Source organism: Phyllobates terribilis, unplaced genomic scaffold (genome assembly GCF_046119375.1).
Source record: "Phyllobates terribilis strain yellow unplaced genomic scaffold, ASM4611937v1 Scaffold_8__6_contigs__length_399053987, whole genome shotgun sequence".
In the NCBI taxonomy this organism is placed as follows: Eukaryota; Metazoa; Chordata; class Amphibia; order Anura; family Dendrobatidae; genus Phyllobates; species Phyllobates terribilis.
Window position 1 is genome coordinate 82,732,058 of NW_027362768.1, and position 20,541 is coordinate 82,752,598.

The 20,541-nt window shown below is 41.5% G+C and overlaps 1 protein-coding gene across 1 annotated transcript in view; it reads left to right on the plus strand.

The window, feature by feature from the left end:
• Positions 1–20,541, plus strand: part of LMX1A (LIM homeobox transcription factor 1 alpha) — a 170,225-nt gene that overhangs the window by 4,294 nt on the left and 145,390 nt on the right. The window contains exon 3 of the mRNA XM_073643072.1: positions 191–377. Within this exon, the coding sequence (XP_073499173.1) occupies positions 191–377 (187 nt within the window). The remainder of the gene's footprint in view (positions 1–190; positions 378–20,541) is intronic.

Genomic DNA, 20,541 nt, shown 5'->3' on the forward strand with positions numbered 1-20,541 from the left:
AGTATATATAAATAAGTACACCCGGCATTATAAATACATGATTCTGATAACTATTCACAGAATATTTACTATAATACCAATAATATGACCCCCAACTCCTGCTCTCCCCCTGTCCCCAGGACATTTTAGAATCACTTTAATAAAATCTGTCTGTTTTCTATGTTGTAGTGATATTGTCATTATGTTACAGGGCGAGCCCTGGATCAGAAGTGGGTTTGCGAGGGCTGTGAACGCGTCATCTGTGACCGCTTTCTGCTGCGGATCAGTGACAGTCTCTGGCATGAACAGTGCGCACAGTGCTGTGACTGCAAAGAACCCTTGGAGAGCAGCTGCTTCTACAGAGACAAGAAACTGTACTGCAGGAATGACTACGAGAAGTAAGTGCCAGAATGAGGCCTCTGTATTGTGTCCTGCCCTGTTCCTGTATAGACTAGTCATATCAATCTTACAGAATTCCTCATCGGTTTGTGGGTATACAGGAGCTGTGCAGAGTGGATATTGTTCTGGGCAATGCTTTTAGTTATTTCTTTTAGCTTTTTGTAGCATTACCAGCAAGTTCGGCCTATATTATCTTCCTTGAAGTTCATCATTAGACAGTATGATGATTATTTTTTGTGAACAGGGTGTAATATTTATTACAAGGTAGAATAGCTTAAAATAACAACATTTTAATTCAAAAAGTTTTGGGAAAAAATTGTTGACAAATGTGCCTAAGACCTCATTCAGACGTCAGTGTTTTTCACATATGCAAAAAATGGTACTGGTGCCATCAGTGTTTTGGATCCATGTGCCATCAGTGTTTGGTCAGTGTGTCATCAGTGATTGGTCAGTGTGTCATCAGTGTTTGGTCAGTGTATCATCAGTGTTTGGTCAGTGTGTCATCAGTGTTTGGTCAGTGTGTCATCAGTGTTTGGTCAGTGTAACATCAGTGTTTGGTCAGTGTGTCATTAGTGTTTGGTCAGTGTATCATCAGTGTTTGGTCAGTGTGTCATCAGTGTTTGGTCAGTGCGTCATCAGTGTTTGGTCAGTGTGTCATCAGTGATTGGTCAGTGTGTCATCAGTGTTTGGTCAGTGTGTCATCAGTGATTGGTCAGTGTGTCATCAGTGTTTGGTCAGTGTATCATCAGTGTTTGGTCAGTGTGTCATCAGTGTTTGGTCAGTGTGTCATCAGTGTTTGGTCAGTGTATCATCAGTGTTTGGTCAGTGTGTCATCAGTGTTTGGTCAGTGTATCATCAGTGTTTGGTCAGTGTGTCATCAGTGTTTGGTCAGTGCGTCATCAGTGTTTGGTCAGTGTGTCATCAGTGATTGGTCAGTGTGTCATCAGTGTTTGGTCAGTGTGTGGTCAGTGTTTGGTCAGTGTGTCATCAGTGTTTGGTCAGTGTGTCATCAGTGTTTGGTCAGTGTGTCATCAGTGTTTGGTCAGTGCATCATCAGTGTTTGGTCAGTGTATCATTAGTGTTTGGTCAGTGTGTCATCAGTGTTTGGTCAGTGTATCATTAGTGTTTGGTCAGTGTGTCATCAGTGTTTGGTCAGTGTGTCATTAGTGTTTGGTCAGTGTGTGATCAGTGTTTGGTCAGTGTGTCATCAGTGTTTGGTCAGTGTGTCATTAGTGTTTGGTCAGTGTGTCATCAGTGATTGGTCAGTGTGTCATCAGTGTTTGGTAAGTGTGTCATCAGTGTTTGGTCAGTGTGTCATCAGTGTTTGGTAAGTGTGTCATCAGTGTTTGGTCAGTGTGTCATTAGTGTTTGGTCAGTGTGTGATCAGTGTTTGGTCAGTGTGTCATCAGTGTTTGGTCAGTGTGTCATTAGTGTTTGGTCAGTGTGTCATCAGTGATTGGTCAGTGTGTCATCAGTGTTTGGTAAGTGTGTCATCAGTGTTTGGTCAGTGTATCATCAGTGTTTGGTCAGTGTGTCATCAGTGTTTGGTCAGTGTGTCATCAGTGATTGGTCAATGTGTGATCAGTGTTTGGTCAGTGTGTCATCAGTGATTGGTCAATGTGTCATCAGTGTTTGGTCAGTGTGTCATCAGTGTTTGGTCAGTGTGTCATCAGTGTTTGGTCAGTGTATCATCAGTGTTTGGTCAGTGTGTCATCAGTGATTGGTCAATGTGTCATCAGTGTTTGGTCAGTGTGTCATCAGGGTTTGGTCAGTGTGTCATCAGTGTTTGGTCAGTGTGTCATCAGTGTTTTTCACATATGGATAAATAAATAACAAAATTTTTCCTCTCTTTTGCAATTTCTAAATACAGACAGCACACGGATGGCACACAGACTCCATCCGTGTGCGCTCTGTGTTTTTCTCGGACCCATAGACTTGAATTGGCCCTTTTCACCAATGGTTCTGTAAAAAAACAGACATATCTCTGCGATTTTTGCATGGACACATGATAATAAAAACACGGACATGTGCATAGCAGCATAGGATTAAACACGTACGTGAAACGCAGACATCTGAATGAGGTCTTAATGTGAATTATTATCAATAAGTTGTCAGGAGATATTTTTTTCATCCATAAGAAGATAAACAAGTAATATTCAATTCTCCAGTAAATAACAAGGATTAGTCATGTCTGTGTTGGGCAATTATTTGCATTGGGCATTGACCAATACTATCTAGGCAAAATAGCAGAACGCAACATTTGTATCTAAAGTGTAAATAATTTGTTTGCTATACAGAAGAAAGCATGTATGTATGTAACACAGGCCCTGCATGTTTCCTGTATCCTCCCTGTGCTGCCCACACAAACGAAGGCATAAAAGAAGCCTGGAAACTTTATTTCCTTCATCTCCAGCACATGTGGATATAATGTGGAAGTATCTAATCAGATTGGACACAATATTGGGTATGCGCCATTACTTCCAATGTTCATATTGTTGCTGGAAAAGTAAAAGATGGAATACTGCTGCCAAACTCAATGTACTTTCTAAAAAAGTATTAGTTTTACCTCTGGCAGTTTCTTAAATGTTGGTATATTACTGTATTCTAATACTGGGAGTACTACAGGTTTCCTTTAAAAGGTAATTAAAATGAGAACGTTGTAGAAAGATACAGAAAAGTGGAAGTCGACGGCTAGCAATACAACGTCAATGGCTTTTGTAGTATTAAACGTTAAAGGGGTTATCCTGGACTATTTTTTTTTTACTATGGGCCTGAGAACTAACAGGCAGGTAGTTACTAACTACTTGCCTGTTGTGCCCGTCGCTGATCCTGGCCGGCACAGAGCGGTGCCAGAGATTTAGTAGCTTCCGCTGACGTCATGTCGTCAGAGCAGAGTCTTCTCTTCCGCTCTGCTCTGTTGATGGGGCGTGACTGCCAAGGTGATGCTGATTGACAGCTGCCTAACTTCAAGAAGTTGACAGTAAATCAGCATGACATCGGCAGTCACGCCTCATCGACAGAGCAACCTGGAAGAAGATCTACTCTGTTGATGTAGAACAGCTGACTCTCCAGCAGGAGCAGTATGACCGCTCTGAGCTGGCGCTGGGTAGGACAGGCAGGTAATTGCCTCTGTTAGCAACTACCTGCCTCTTAGTTTTTAAGCACACAGTAAGGCTATGTGCCCACGATGCAGAAATGAGGCAGAAAATTTCTGCAGCTTTTCTGCATGTTCTTGGCAGTCAAAACGCTTGCGGATTTTGAACGCGTTTTTGACGCGTTTTTGCAGCGTTTTTACATGCGGATTTGACTTGCATTTTTCAAATGCATTGGGACCTCAAATCCGCATGCAGAAATGCACAAATAATGGACATGCTGCGGATTTTTCCGCAAGGAAAATCCTCTGCGGAAAATTCCGCAGCATGGGCACAGAACATGCAGATTTTCATTGGGGATCATGGGGCACGGATTACCAAGCGTTTTGCAAGCATTTACGCTGCGGAAATTCCGCAGCAAAAACACTTGAAAAACGCATAGTGGGCACACAGCCTAAAAAAAATAAAATAGTCTTGGACAACCCCTTTAAAGGGGTCGCACAGTGAAAATAAGTTATCACTTATCGCAGGATATGTGCTTACTTGCTTATTGTAGGTGTCCAACCACTGAGACCCACACTGATGGGCAGAACAGGGAATTTTTATCCACGATAGGGAATTTTATCCCTGTTACAAAGTGTTGCAGCAAGGCAGACACCCAACCGCTGCACCATTTATTCTCTATAGGGCTGCTGGAAAAGTCAGAACACAGGGCTCAGCTGCCCGGTAGTGAATGAATGGAGCTGCTGTCAAACATGTGCATTGTTGCTCCATTCTATTGGAGATAAAGGTTCCCCCTTCTGCCGATTGGTGCGGGTCCCTGCAGTTAGAACCCCACGATCAACAAGTTATTATCGATCTTGTGGACAGATGACAACTTGTTTTCTCTAGACAACCCCTTTTACTTTCTGCATTGTCACTTCTTTCTGTACACTTGTTTGTCTGACTATCGGTAGTTTCCTGCCTCTGAAATGGGAGAAACACTGGAGGTAAACTATTGCCAGTATTCTATGGTGTCATTCCCAGTATCTGGTGCATCGGTGGTCTTGCTGGATTGGTCCCGGAGCTGGATCATAAAATGTTGCATGCAAGGCTATGGGATACTTGACGATTTTGGTGTCAACTGTGGCCAGACACAACTGGTATATGTGAACCCACCCAAAGAGTCTATGTGTCTCTTATTATGGACTAATATATTTATAATTTTGTTTACATGACCATTTTTGATTTAAGCCATTTGGAAGACATAATAGATAAATAAAAGACATCAAAATCCGATACTTAAAGGAGACCCATCAGTTCACCTGACATGTCTATGTCATTAAATACGTGTATTCTTCATGAAATAATAATTCTTGATCTTCTTTTCTTAGAACTCTACATTGTGTTGTTCCTCTGTTACTCCCCTATAAAATTTACAAATAAATTGACAACTATAACAAACATTAACAACTTTAACGAACATCAAAATACATTAAGAAAGGGACATTTTGCAGATTGTTTTTAACAGCAAAAATGGCATGGAGTTTGCCATGTTGTGCTGCACACACTAGACCAATGTAAATGTGTATGTGGATTTGGCACTTTGTTGCTAAAAATGTTGCAAAATTGTAATTACAGCTGATTTGCTTCTTCAGAAATTTCAATGCAGGGATGACCTAAATTAGACATGGAGAAAATATGCACAAATGTCAGCGAAATAGTCACAAGTGTGGCACAGATGCTTGCACCATTTTCAACTCTTTACCATAAATAAATATTAGTTTTTTTAATGTATAAACATGTCTAATTCTCTTCACAATCCGGTCAAGATCATTTCTTGTTAAATGAACCAACGACATTGAAATCGGCTTATTATCTCGAAATATAGACAAAATATTGCAGCACAATCCAGGACTATATTGTGCTCAGTGACCGGGGATTTCTATGGAAATATTGTGTGTACTTGCATGTTTTCAGGAATTAATGTTTGATATTTAATGACAATGTCATGCCACATTTTATTCAATTTATTAGGATATACAAAATGGGACATCATTTTAGTGTCAGGTAGTTCAACAAATAGCTATGAGCCACCTTTATAACATGCTTTCATATATCACAGACACATCATCAGGGATGGGCTCCCGCTATCAGTGGGCCAATTTTTTAGTATATTTCATTTTTTACAGCACATCCAAGTATTGTGCAATTCTTGAGGCACTACTGTACCTGGCTGCACTCCATGACCTGATCTGTCCAAGGTGCTGAACGGATTGATGAGCCATACTATATACAGTAATCAGCTCCTCTCTATAGGACACATTGTGACACTCAGTAGTCCAGGTGGAGAAAACTGATTTCATGTTTGTTAGGGTAGGGTTACACGACCGTGTTCTCCACATCCGAGGAAAACAGTCCGATTATTCTGATCAGACTTTGATCAGACTTTGATCAGAGCGGCATCAGTTTTTCTCAGACAAGGAGAGCAAAAAAAAAAGTTTCTCCACCTTCTCCATTTTGTCAGTGAGATAATCGCACTCGTTCACAGCCTCATAGAATATCATAGGTAATATCTGTGAAAACCATGGCTATCACTCGTCCAAGATAATAATCGGTCGTGTGTACAAGCCCTTACGATGATGTTACTGTGGAATTACAATTATTGATGCCAGTGTCTCCATCATTAAATTACATGGCAGAGGTATTGTAACAATTCATAAAAAGTGATGAGGTTTCTGCGGTTTAGAAGCTCGCAGACTTTTGGTTTTGGCTAATTCAGATTCAGATTTCTCATATGACTGAGTAATTATCCTTCTCTTTATTAATGCAGTAACTCAATGCTTTGTAGGTTAATATTAGATATGTTTTCTTATTTATATGTTTTATTTCATTTTCTTTATCTGGTGATTATGCACCCATTGGAATGGATATCTTTTCTATGCATATACATAGGGGCTGATTCATTAAATGGGATCTGTCACCACATTTGACCTAAAGATATTTATAAGGACATACAGGTCATAGACTGTTGAGGAGAGTGATCCCTGTGTGTCTCATATCAGACGCCTTGTTGTTGATAAACCATCTTTTATCGCTTTATATAAATGACCTCTTTCAAGCTATGCGGAGGACGCTGCAAGGAAGATAACTCTGCCTCCAGAGATTATTATATATGAAGGGAGAGTTACCAGTGTGATATGTGATGGCCGCTGGCTGCTCTCCTGACCTCACTGCAGAGCTGTGTGTGATTATACCTGACACATCTGCAGGTTCCTCTCAGCTCCATAGCACAGGCAGGCAGGGCTGCAATATTGTAGTAATACAGAATAGCTCAGGGAGAAGCAGAAAATGTGTTTTCAAGAAGACAAATTTCATTTCTCCTGTTCTGTGTTAGTTACTTGTCTCACACTGGTAACTCCCCCTTCATGTAAAGTAATCTCTAGAGGCAGAGTTATCTTCCAGGCAGCGTCCTCCCCATAGCCTGAAAGAGGTCATTTACATATAAGAAAAACGTGAATTTCTCGGCAATAAGATATCGGATCTCAGACCCGCCCATCGGAGCGTCCGTCACATGATTACGGGGTGCCGATAGGTTAACATGACAAACCTTGGTCTGCAGGAGACCCCTGTGGTTGTCATAACCGATCTGCTATGAGTGCCACCCAGCGGTTAGTGTTCATAGCAGATGAGCACTTTTGAAGCCCCGCTATGTGTAACACATGCGATCAGATGGAGACTATTGACGGAAGTAAAAAGTGTAAAAAAAAAAAAAAAAAAGTTTTTCAAAACATTAAAATAAAATAAATAAAAGTTCAAATCACCCCCCTTTTGCCCCATTCAAAATGAAAAAAATGTCAAATATACACATATTTGGTATCGCCGTGTTCAGAATATCTATCAATATATAAAAATAATGAATCCGATGGGTAAATGGCGTAACGAGAGAAAAAATCTAAACCCCAGAATTATGATTTTTTGGTCGCTGCAACATTGCAATAAAATGCAATAACAGCAATCAAAACATCGGATCTGCCCCAAAATGGTATCAATAAAAACGTCAGCTCGGCGCGCAAAAAATAAGCCCTCACCCGGCCCTAGATCACGAAAAATGGAGACTCTACGGGACTCTGAATATGGCACAATTTTTACTTTTTTTTTTACAAACTTTGGATTTTTTTTCACCACTTAAATAAAAAAGAACCTATACATTTTTGGTGTCTACGAACTCATAATGACCTGGAGAATAAGAATGGCAGGTCAGTTTTAGCATTTAGTGAACATGGTAAAAAAAAAAAAAAAAAAATTGTGGAATTGCACTTTTTTTGCAATTTACTGTACTTGGAATTTGTTTCCCATTTTCCAGTACACGTTATGGTAAAATCAATGGTGTCGTTCAAAAGTACAACTCGTCCCGCAAGAAACAAGCCCTCACACTCGACCATATTGACCGAAAAAAAAAAAGTTATGGCTCTGGGAAGAAGGGGAGCAAAAAACAGCAACGCAAAAACGGAAAAACCCAAGGTGGTAAAGGGGTTAATAAGTTACAATATTTTTGTGCAAAAATATTGCGACTTTGGGTGTTACACAGGAGACTCCTGACCAGCTGTACCAATATTGGCATAGTGTGGGCATGGCATAGGTGGGACTGGGCATGGTCACACCTGCCTGTCAAATTCATCAAAAAGTGGCATAACTTACTCCATAAATGTACATCACCCCCTGGGTACCAGACACACCTGATTCATTAAGACACTTTATGAATCAGGTCAGTGTACTCCAGCGGGTGCACTATGCTAGTCTTAATGAATCGCTCAGACTGTGTTGAACTCAACCCCGATTCACCAAGGCTTTTATGCCAAAAAAGTGTTTTAAAAGCTTTGAAAACTCGCAATATGTTGCCAACAGGCTTTGACTGGCCCACAGGAGAACAGGAGAATCCTCTGGTGGGCCCCTGTGCAAGTTCGGACCACCCCCTCTTATATGATCGCTACTTGGCACAATATACCTGAATCACTACATACAGACAAAGGCGGCATCTTATTCATGTAACAATCTACCCAGCTCATTGTTATATACATTTGTGATGTGATTGAGGATAATGTCACATTTGCATGTGGACGGGCCCTGGAGTGGGTTGCTGGTGGGCCCTTGGCATCCCAGTCCAACACTGATTGCCACAACTTGGAGTTGTGCAAAAAATGTGCAACTTCTGGTATTTTCATGCCCGTTTCTTCCAACTCCTCTAAAATGGTAGGAGCTGGAGCGGGAGGGGGTCACGGAATTGGCGTGACGCCACAGCTTGTCCAATTCATGACTGGAGTAAGATTTCTGGCTTAGAGCACAGAGGCGCACAGCAATCGTCAGAGGCTTCATTTTCATGACTAGGTGAGTGCCTCTTCATGAATCAGGAGTGTCTGACTCCACTGCACCCCCTCATCAAGATCAGCAAGAAAATTACTTGAGGGACAATATTGTGCCCGGCTTGTAGGTCTGCCTTGTGCACCGTATGTTCTCTGTCATTTTACTTCTATTCAATCATGTCTATCTGGATTGAGTCCTCTTAAGGATACCTTCATGCATACTTTTTTATCTGCAGCATTTTTTAAGGCTTGTTAAAACACCATGATGTTCTTGAATTTTTTTATAGAAGCCTATGGATACGCTTATAAAAGGCCACACCTAGAGAATGTTGTGTTTGGAAAAAAAATACAGGCACCCAAAAAATGCATAAAAAGTATGAAGAAAGTACACAAAAAGTGTGGCTTGTATTCTGCTGATGACTTACAGCCAATTTCTAGTTGCAGAGAAAAACAAACATAGCAAAAGTGGCAAAAAGAGTGATAAAAAACCTGTATAAGTGGCCATTTTTCCAATAAAAAGAGACTTGGACCCCCTCATTTTAGTCATACAGTAAAGCTTTCATTGTGAGAAGACACTGATGAGTTTACTGTAAAGTCCTGCTCCTCGTGGTAATAGAAGTGTATTCGTAATATTACATAATAATACAGATGTAGCAGAGCCGAGAAGATAAAACAAAATAAACAAACCCCTATTAGAATGACCAAGAATATATAAGTTCCCAGTAGTAAATCTATCTTTTCTCAGTTATGTTTTGTTTGAAGACATGTGGAATTTATTTCCCTTTTTCCCAAATATACCTAGACACCGTTCTGTATTTGTTGGTTCAGAGTACTTAGTGACGATGTTGAACATTTCTAGAAGGACTTTTATTCCCGGCTACAGATAGTTTTGCTTAAGGGGTTAATTAGCTCTTTGAACCTGCTGCTTTCTAAACTCTGAGGGATCACCAAAGCTATTTCTGGAATGTCCGAGTGGGCCATAATAAGTAGCCCCTGCTGGGTGTCAGCCCCGTGGCTACAACCTTTGCCATCCTCACAATCCCTGGGCAAAAAAAAACACTGTCTTTGGTCACTTTCCTCACCTCTTTGAGTTAAAAGGTTAACAGAGTTTTCAAGTTTTTTCACTGGTGATGTAAAAAAAAAGTATAACCCAAACAGATGATAAGACATGGACAGGAGGCCAGAACCAAGATTGGGATTTAAAAAATGTTGTGGACTGTTGTAGGTTTGCTGTGATTGTTGTGATGGCCTCCTGGCCATACCTTATCTTGCATGTTGGAAACTCATCATAATTTATGCCACAAAAGTGACGTAAATTAATACAGAAATGGAGTACATTTCTGACACTGGTGCATGGCAGCTGAAAGAGCAAGGCTCAGGCCAATGAATTTGGTGCAATTTACTTAAAGGGTTTTTCCCCCAACAAAGTTAATTTTAATCAACATATTAATCAATAGATCTTGGAATATTAATAACTTCCACAAAATGTTCCTGTGCTGAGATAATCTTATAAATGTGCCCCTGCTGTGTATTGTGTAATGGATGTGTCTGACCGTACAGGAACAGGAACAGGTAACTGCACTCTAATCAGCTGAAGTTTGGCATACACATATGGGCCACATGCCGCACCATTGGACCCCACCTTGACTTCAATGCTATAGGGGTGGCTTCTGCATGGATTGCTTTCTTAGGGCAGGTGCAGATGGCCAAAGAGCCTCTCATCCAAGAGAATTGGATCACTTATGCAAATGGCACTCTAATCACGGTCTGAGTGTGAGCATAGTGTGATCTGATTCTCTCGGATGAGAAAATGGAGAAAAAAAATCCTCTATCGTCTCCATTTTGTCAGTCCGTGGAAATCAGGCCGCATTCAGATGTCATCTGAGCGCAGTCCGATCTTTTGCATGCACTCATTGACTTGCATGGCCAAGCACGATCTGAATATCAAAACTCGGGCATGTTGTGATTTTTTCCTTGGACATCTGTATGGCTCCATAGACGAGTGTTATACGTCAAAATGACAGATAGCACTCGTCCGATTATTACGGTCGTCTGCACGAGCCCTTTGGATGTTTGTCATTTTTGGCTTTATGTGACATGCAGAAGTAGCGCTGTTGCTTCAAAAGCATCCAGCAACTATTAGAAGTAACACAAGCACAGGAGACAGGAAGTGTTGTGCTCCAGAAGCATCCAGCAACTAGAGGAGTTAACACAGTCACAGGAGACAGGGAGTGTTTAGTAGAGCCCCAGGGGGATTGTGGGGAAGCTGTTTTTTGTCTGGCTGGAGCCAAAGAGAAAGGTGGTATGTGATCTGTATCTCACAGAAGGCAAGGGAACAGAATTCAGGTCAGGAGGGAAGTTAAACACAGGTCAGATAGACTTTCTGAGCTAACAGTGCGGAGTATTATCGGGCAGAAAAATAAGGACTGGAAGGAATCTGTCATAGGGATCATCCCCCTCATCAAACCCTCCCCCGCTCCATCTCCATGCAGGATAAATAATGCTGAGTACTTGTGAAGGAAAAGCCTGTGGTTGTGTAGGCATAGAAGTGTGCTGCTAAGAGATCTATTCTGTGCTGAATTATACTACTGAAGAGACTGATGTTACTGCGCCTGCTTTAATAAACTGTACTGTAATGAATATTGTTGCTGTAATATCCCTGAATTGCATTGGCCGTGCTTCAGATTAAATTCCACTGTTAAACTGTCGAAAAAGACTCTTGTCAGATGTGTCTGGTCAGCAACTAAATCTATCGTGTGCCTGAGAGAAGCAGCAGCCTATGGTTGCCCTGAGTAACGGTTCCCCCAGAATTCCAACGAATTCATGAAACCCGTCTCGCCCTATACTGGTATCTTCTTTTGGGGCAGAATGAATTTTGTCCCTAGACTTCAGTGCATGGGTGCGACTATTACCCCTGCACGACCTGATAGCCACACCCCGGTAGTAGTCTGGATAACTACACCCTGGTAGAACCTGGTTAGCTACACCCCGGTAGTCTGGATAGCTAAACCCCGGTAGTAGTCTGGATAGTTACACCCTGGTAGTAGCCTGGATAGCTACACCCCGGTAGTAGCCTGGATAGCTACACCCCAGTAGTAGTCTGGATAGCTACACCCCCATAGTAGTTTGGATAGCTACACCCGGTAGTAGTCTGGATAACTACACCAGGTATTAGCCTGGATAGCTACACCCCAGTAGTAGTCTTGATAGCTACACCCCAGTAGTAGTCGGGATAGCTACACCCCCATAATAGTCTAGATAACTACACCCCGGTAGTAGTTTGGATAGCTACACCCCGGTAGTAGTCTGGATAGCTACACCCCGGTTGTAGTCTGGATAACTACACCCCGGTTGTAGTCTGGATAACTACACCCCGGTAGTAGTCTGGATAACTACACCCCGGTAGTAGTCTGGATAACTGCATCCCCATAGTAGTCTGGATAACTACACCCCGGAAGTAGTCTGGATAACTGCACCCGGGTAGTAGTCTGTATAGCTAGACCCCGGTAGTAGTCTGGATAGCTACACCCCAGTAGTAGTCTGGATAACTACACCCCGGTAGTAGTCTGGATAACTACACCCCGGGAGTAGTCTGGATAACTATACCCCAGTAGTAGTCTGGATAGCTATACCCCGGTAGAAGTCTGGATAACTACACCCAGGTAGTAGTCTGGATAGCTACACCCCAGTTGTAGTCTGGATAGCTACACCACGGTAGTACTCTGGATAACTACACCCTGGTAGTAGTCTGGATAGCTACACCCCGGTAGTAAACTGGATAACTACACCCCAGTAGTAGTCTGGATAACTCCAACCTGATAGTAGTTTGGATAACTACACCCCGGTAGTAGCCTGGATAGCTACACCCCAGTAGTAGTCTGGATAGCTACACCCTGGTAGTAGTCTGGATAGCTACACCCTGGTAGTAGTCTGGATAGCTACACCCCAGTAGTAGTCTGGATAACTACACCCCAGTAGTAGTCTGGATAGCTACACCCCGGTAGTAGTCTGGAAGTAATACTTTGGTGCTTACAGAGACTGCAGGGCTTTCTAGATGGGTCAATAACTGTCCATACAAGTGTTCCTAGCCATTGTAAGCGATTAGCTGACAAATGAGCAAAATGATCAATCGTTGGCTGATCATATATACTTTTTTTCATGTATAAATACTAGATGTGGTCTCGACAATGTGAAAACTGTATGGGGACCAAACCATTGTATGAACGATCATTAGCCCCCATAAAGTTTGCTTTGGCCCATGTTAAAACTTGTTGATTAACTTGTTATACCATTGGTAAAAGTCTGCCATGTAAGCCTGCCAACAAATAGGGAAGAAAATAATATTTGGTTCCTGAGTCTTCAAGATTTTACCTTAATCTCCTTCATAAATATTTTAAGTGTCATTTTTGTCCAGTTGTGGAAAATAAAAGCAGCAACCTAAAAAAGACAACTGATCCATGTCTGCTTCCAAAAGTTTTTTTTTCTCCATAAAATAAAGTTTACATCTAATGCAACTATAAGCAATAATCCATGTTTCAGATAATATAATTGGGATTCAGAAATAAACTAACTCTTAAAATTAAGATATTTTTAGAAAATCTCCATTTCACGTAAAGTAAAGTTGATGGCCCAAAAAAAAATGAGAGTGTTTTTCTACTTTATATCTTTCAGTGTATTTCTTTTAATCCTCTTCCTTAGCCGCGGGCAGGCAGTGTCTTCCTACTGTGACCTTACAGTTCCTACTGTGACTCTCACAATAACCGTCAGCCCTACCTTTCTCTTTTCCTAAGTCTGGAGACTAATGTGACTCCGTGGAGACTATTCTCTGTGTGACAGAGCAACAAATCCTATTTATTAAAAATTATCAGTAAGTGGTGATGCTAGCTGATGGATCTTCCCACATAGAAGATAAATCACCCATTATTATTCATCTGCTGGAGTCCAGTTATAAAGTCCAGGTAAAAAGACCTGAATGCGTCTTGTATGAAGAAATCATTTCTTTATAGACATTGAAGGCTAATATTATAGCTCCACATTTTCTGAATATATTAGACAAATGTCCTAAATAACCATTATCTTATATAGTCCTTTTATTGTAGAAATAGATCGTTCACCCAATCGTGTGGTTTCACTGAAAGGCTGATTCGTAAGAAGCCAACATTTGGGGTATATACCATAAAAAGTATGCCGATAGGCTTAGACACATGTTTCACAAAAGAGTGGCCTAAACTAAAGAGTTGTTCTCACCTTGTATCTTCAGAAGCCTCTTAGGTTCCTAGTTGCCAGGGTTGGAGCGCTCCTCGTCCAAACTGCTTGCTCTCCCAGGCTTCTCTCAGGGGCAGCTTTGCCTCTGTAGCATGGAAAAAGGGCCGGGGAACTGAAGCCGGCCAGATCCAGCGATCCTTCCAGCTTCAGGACAGCATGAGAAGTCTCTAAAGCATAGAGCCTGCAAGTGGCGCATGTTTCTTGCCTAGACAACAGGCCACCTCTGAGACCTTACGAGTTGTACATTATGAAATTAAAAATCTCTCTGTCCTTGAGAACGGAGGGGATTTTTAGTAAGAAGTAAAATTTATTTTACCCATTTGAGAACTTGAGACAACCCTTTTAATGGATTTGAAAAGCATTGTCAACTACATTATGCTTTTCAATTTATACGTATATATAGTGCAAACGTTTCAATTCAGGTGTGCCCATCTCTAATCATTAATCCTGACCAAATCCCAAATTAGTTTTCTTAAAAGCAGCCACAAACTTGTAAGGAACCTCCACCATGCTTCACTGTTGCCTGCAGACACTCATTATTGTACCGCTCTCCCTTCGGCAAACAAACTGTTACAGACAAATATTTCACATTTTGATTAATCAGTTTTGGCTGCAATTCTTCCATGAAGACCACTTCTGACGAGACATCTTGAAAGAGTAGATGGGTGTCGCTGGGTCCCAGGAGTTGCTGCCAGCTCTGTGCTGATGGCACTGTTGGACATCTTCCAATTTTGAAGGGAAGAAAGCATGATGTATCTTTCATTTGCCGCACCAAGTTTCCTTGGCCAACTACTGCATATACGGTCCTTAACATTACCCATTTCTTGTACTTCTTCAAAAGAACTTGAACAGTACATCTTGAAATCCCACTTTGCTTTGAAATATTTGCATGGGAGAGACTTTGCTGATGCAGTACAACTATCTTATGTCTTGATGCTGTGCTCAGTCTTGCCATGGTGACATGGTGACCTGTGACATGAAACTGTCTTTCACAACCTCACCTTTGTAGCAATGCTTGTCTGTTCCACACCCAGCCTCATACACAGCTGCTTCTGTTTCATTTAATGACTGTGTTTCAACCTACATATGAAAATGATGATCATACTCTCTTGTTTGTTATAATTGGTTACTATGACACCTGACTATAATCCTACAAAATCCCTGACTAAGTGCAAGTGTACCTAGAAGACTGGATGCTGTTTTGAAGGCAATAGGTGCTCATCACACCAAATATTGATTTGATTTAGAGTTGACTTTTGTTAACTTTCTTTGCATTGTTAATCGATAAAGGTAAAAAAGTGAAAGCATTCTAGCTTTGCTGAATTTTTTTACACATTTGCCTAAAAGTTTTTCACAGTTATTATTATTTTATTTTCAGAGCACCATTGATTTCCTGGTGCTGTACATGAGAAGGGATTACATACTAAATACAAATATAAATTACAGTGAATAAACTAACAATGATAGATTGGTACAGAGGGGAGAGGACCATGACCTTGCGGGCTTACCGTCTACAGGATAATGGGGAAGTTCTCTCTCTCTCTTGCTCTTTCTCTCTCTATATACACACTGTATATCTATACAGGCCCCTAATTTCATGCAGTATGATATACTTTTATATTTAAAGGGAGCTCAAACCGATGTAGTTTACACTTGCATATGTCTGGGGCATGTTTGGTGGGCTCTTTAAAGTGATATGGATAACTGAAATGCCTGAGCGCAGTGTGAACCTTGCCGTAGTCTGTCAGCAAATTACAGTCTGTTTTATGACTTACAGCGTCCTGTGTCCCATTTGCACATAACACTAAATAGCAGCGTGAATGGATGGATGGATGTGTAGGGCAATAGCAGTGAATTCATACACTTCCTTATAGCTCATAAACACATTAGCTGCTAAACCAAGTACTTTATTAACTTAATTTTGTGGAATTGATAGTTGCAATTGAATTTTTTTTTTTACATTGACAAAAGTTGACCCTACACTCCATGCTTCTTTAGCAAGGACTATCCTATAAATAAAAGACAGAACAGGCCAACCACACGACTAGCTACAAATACGCAGTAGTGATGAGGCTTGCGCCTGAGGCTCGGTGCACATTGCTTTTGCTATTTATGCAGGTCTGTACGCGTGCATACATTTGTAAGAAAGAACAAAATTCTGTACCATAAATTGATGCACTTTGGCTGTAAAATCTGTAGCGCTGATCTGTTTATGATGACAGTTTTCTTTGGAGTGCATGGATAAGATTTTGTAATATCTTATCCATAACACTGGCACAGTGCCGGACTGGGGTGCCAACATTGAGTCTGGGGGGCCACTGTTCAGCTACATGCAAATATCATATTACCCTCACTCACAAATTTGCCTATATTTCTATATAATAAATGGGGAAGTTTGTTAAATGAATGTTGAGATGATGTCCTTGTCTGTACACAGTGAAACATGTATTGTGCCAACTACTTCTCATATAAGTGGCATGCAGAGCCAATCTCTGCATGTGGGCCCACCGGAGGATCCTCCTGTTCTCCTGTGGGCCAGTCCAAGCCTGCGCTGGTACTGTAAGATGCAGTGGAATTTCACAGCGATTATGATCCAAGTGTACACACCCTATGGATACTGGTGTAATGCATGCCTAAAGGACCCTTTTTTAACATGTATTCACTATTAGAGTCTATTAGTAGGGATGTGCGGATCTGAGTAAGTTCGGGTTCTGGTACACGAACCTGAAATTTATTCAAAAGTTTGGTTCGGGTACCAGAACTGTACCTGAACTTGAACGAGAACCCGATCCCCATTGAAAACAATGGGGACTCAAACTTTGGAAAGCTAGAAAATCTCTCTCCCTGCAACGGACTTCCCCCGGAACTCGGATCATTGCAACGGACTGCCGGGAGAAGTCCATGTTCTGCGTTTAGCACCGGACACTAACTGTACGTTACGAATACCGAACTTTTAAGTTCGGGTTCGCTCATCTTTATTAGCATTTCAGCGGACATCGTGAGTTACACCTATGAAGAACTGAGTCATAGCCCCTTGACTACGACCCCAATTTTGCCAGGCAGACAGTGCTGCAAAATAACATTGGTAATTGTGATCAAGAACACAGTGTAAATGTAGAGAAACAAATCCTGACAATGCACAAAACATATACAGGTGCATCTCACTAAATTAGAATATTATCAAAAAGTTAATTTATTTCAGTTCTTCAATACAAAAAGTGAAACTCATATATTATATAGAGTCATTACAAACAGAGTGATCTATTTCAAGTGTTTATTTTTGTTAATGTTGATGATTATGGCTTACAGCCAATGAAAACACAAAAGTCATTATCTCAGTAAATTAAAATAATTAACAAAAAACACCTGCAAATGCTTCCTAGGTGTTTAAAAAGGTCCCTTAGTCTGTTTCAGTAGGCTCCACAATCATGGAGAAGACTGCTGACTTGACAGATGTCCAGAAGGCAGTCATTGACACACTCCACAAGGTCCCAGAGTTCCAATTTTCATTTGGAAATCAAGGTCCCAAAGTCTGGAGGAAGAGTGAAAAGGCCACAATCCAAGCTGCTTGATGTCTAGTATGAAGTTTCCACAATCAGTGATGGTTTGGGGAGCCATGACATCTGCTGGTGTAGGTCCACTGTGCTTTATCAAGACCAAAGTCAGCGCAGCCGTCTACCAGGAAATTTTAGAGCACTTCATGCTTCCCTCTGCCGACAAGCTTTTTGGAGATGGAAATTTTATTCTCCACCAGGACTTGGCACCTGTCCACGCTGCCAAAAGTACCAATACCTGGTTTAAAAACAACAGTATCACTGTGCTTGATTGGCCAGCAAACTCGCCTGACCTTAACCCCATAGCGAATCTATGGGGTACTGTCAAGAGGAAGATGAGAGACACCAGACCCAACAATGCAGACGAGCTGAAGGCTGCTATCAAAGCAACCTGGGCTTCCATAGCACCTCAGCAGTGACACAGGCTGATCGCCTCCATGCCACGCCACATTGACGCAGTAACTGATGCAAAAGGAGCCCCGACCAAGTATTGAGTGCATTTTCTGAACATACATTTCAGTAGGCCAACATTTCGGATTTTAAAAACATTTTTCAAGATGTTGTTATAAAGTTTTCTAATTTACTGAGATAATGACTTTTGTGTTTTTATTGGCTGTAAGCCATAATCATCAACATTAACAGAAATAAACACTTGAAATAGATCACTCTGTTTGTAATGACTCTATATAATATATGAGTTTCCCATTTTGTATTGAAGAACTGAAAACAATTAACTTTTTGATGATATTCTAATTTAGTGAGATGCTCCTGTATATGGATAAATCATTGTGGTCCTCATTTATTTGGTTTGTGATTCCAAGGAAAGAAGGGCAGCACTCTACCAATATCACATGTCAGCTGAGCACAGTGTTGGATAATGTTTCATAACCAAGTGTCACTCGGTGCGGCTCACCAGCCTGGCACATGTAACCTTCTGCACAGTCTGTTCCTGATGTATATCTAAAGCCTGCTCCCTCCTTCCATGCTTTCAGCAGCATGTAATATGTCAGTGCTACACTAAGACGGTACTGGCAAATGCTGCATCAGCGTAGACATAAAACTTTTTATTCTGGTACACGTGTAACCTGGAAGTAAAGAAATCATGTTGGCATTAACCTTTCAAGGTGGGATGTTACCATACAAAATATATTAATTATTATTCATAGTAATAATGATAAGAACAAAATTTGTGTTAAATGTGAAAAAAATTAAATGGCCTGCACATGTATTGAAATATTGAAATTAGAGTTGAGGGAATTTATTCGCGTGGAATCGAATTCTACTCGAATTATACAAAAATCTTTTTTTTTTCCAGAATGCGGATTTTTTTGGCATTCACTCAGTGTGAATTGAGCAAAATGGTGGCTGGCTGGTCGTCTTTTTGCTGAACTGTAGAGGGACAACAAAAGGTAAAAAAAAAAAGTAATATTCACCTCATTGTTCTCCTCCCAGCCACCTCTGCTGCTCCCTCTCCCCATACAGGAATTGGTGCATCTTCTTACTGCCGCCACATGTTGAATCTCCAGGTATCTTCACTTTAGGCCAGAACTTCCAGTTGTGACTAGGCTCTGGACGCCCCTGTGCTTGCGTGTTATAAGTTCACGGCATCATGGTGATGTCACGACTCGAGCCACAACCTTAGGATCACACTCTAGACCGGGACTTCCAGTCGTGACTAGGCTCTGGACGTCCCTGAGCGTGCTCGTTATAAGTTCACAGCGACATGGTGATATCACGACTAGAGCCACAACCTTAGGATCACACTCTAGACCGGGACTTCCAGTCGTGAATAGGTCTTGGATGTCCCTATGTGTGCTCGTTATAAGTTCATGACATCATGGTGATGTCACGACTAGCGCTACAACCTTAGGATCACGCTCTAGACCTGGACTTCCAGTCGTGAATAGGTCTTGGATGTCCCTGTGTGTGCTCGTTATAAGTTCACGGCATCATGGTGATGTCATGACTAGCGCCACAACCTTAGGATCACACTCTAGACCGGGACTTCCAGTCGTGACTAGGCCCTGGACGTCCCTGTGCGTGCTCGTTATAAGTTCACAGAGACATGGTGATATCACGACTAGCGCCACAACCTTAGGATGCACACTCTAGACCGGGACTTCCAGTCGTGACTAGGCTCTGGACGTCCCTGTGCGTGCTCGGTATAAGTTCACTGCGTCATGTTGATATCACGACTAGCACCACCACCTTAGGATCACACTCTAGACCGGAACTTCCAGTCGTGACTAGGCTCTGGACGTCCCTGTGCGTGCTCGATATAAGTTCACAGCTACATGGTGATATAATGACTAGCGCCGCAACCTTGGGGTGCACACTCTAGGCAGGGACTTCCAGCAGCTACTAGGCTCCGGATATCTCTCCACATGCGCTTTGTAAGGTTGTGGCAACATTGTGACCTTGTAATGTCATGACATGTGCCGTAACCTTACAACGCGCACTCTAGACTGGGATTTCTGACTAGGGCAAGCGGGTCTGCATTCTGGGAACTTAGAGCTGGTTCTCCCAAAAACAACATATGTCTCATGTCCACAGAATAGTTGATAATTGTGTCACCACTGGGGGTCTGACTGCTAAGACCCCCACCGATTATAAGAATGATGGACCCAAATTCCCCTGTGTGATAGAAGCAGTAGTGAGCATGTGTGATGGAAACTCAGGGATCATACATTTACCATCTATACTGCAGATAAGTGATAAATGTTGTTTATGTGACAATCCTTTAGTAACACCCCATGTAGGAGCTTTAGCGTTAACCATATTACCCACCTTGGGTAACTTCTTCACTGTTACATCTGAAGGATTAATATTAGGGTTAATTTAATTTTTTCAAGACTTATTTTGTGGAATATACTTACTCATTTAGGATTAATATCTAGAATGGTATATTTT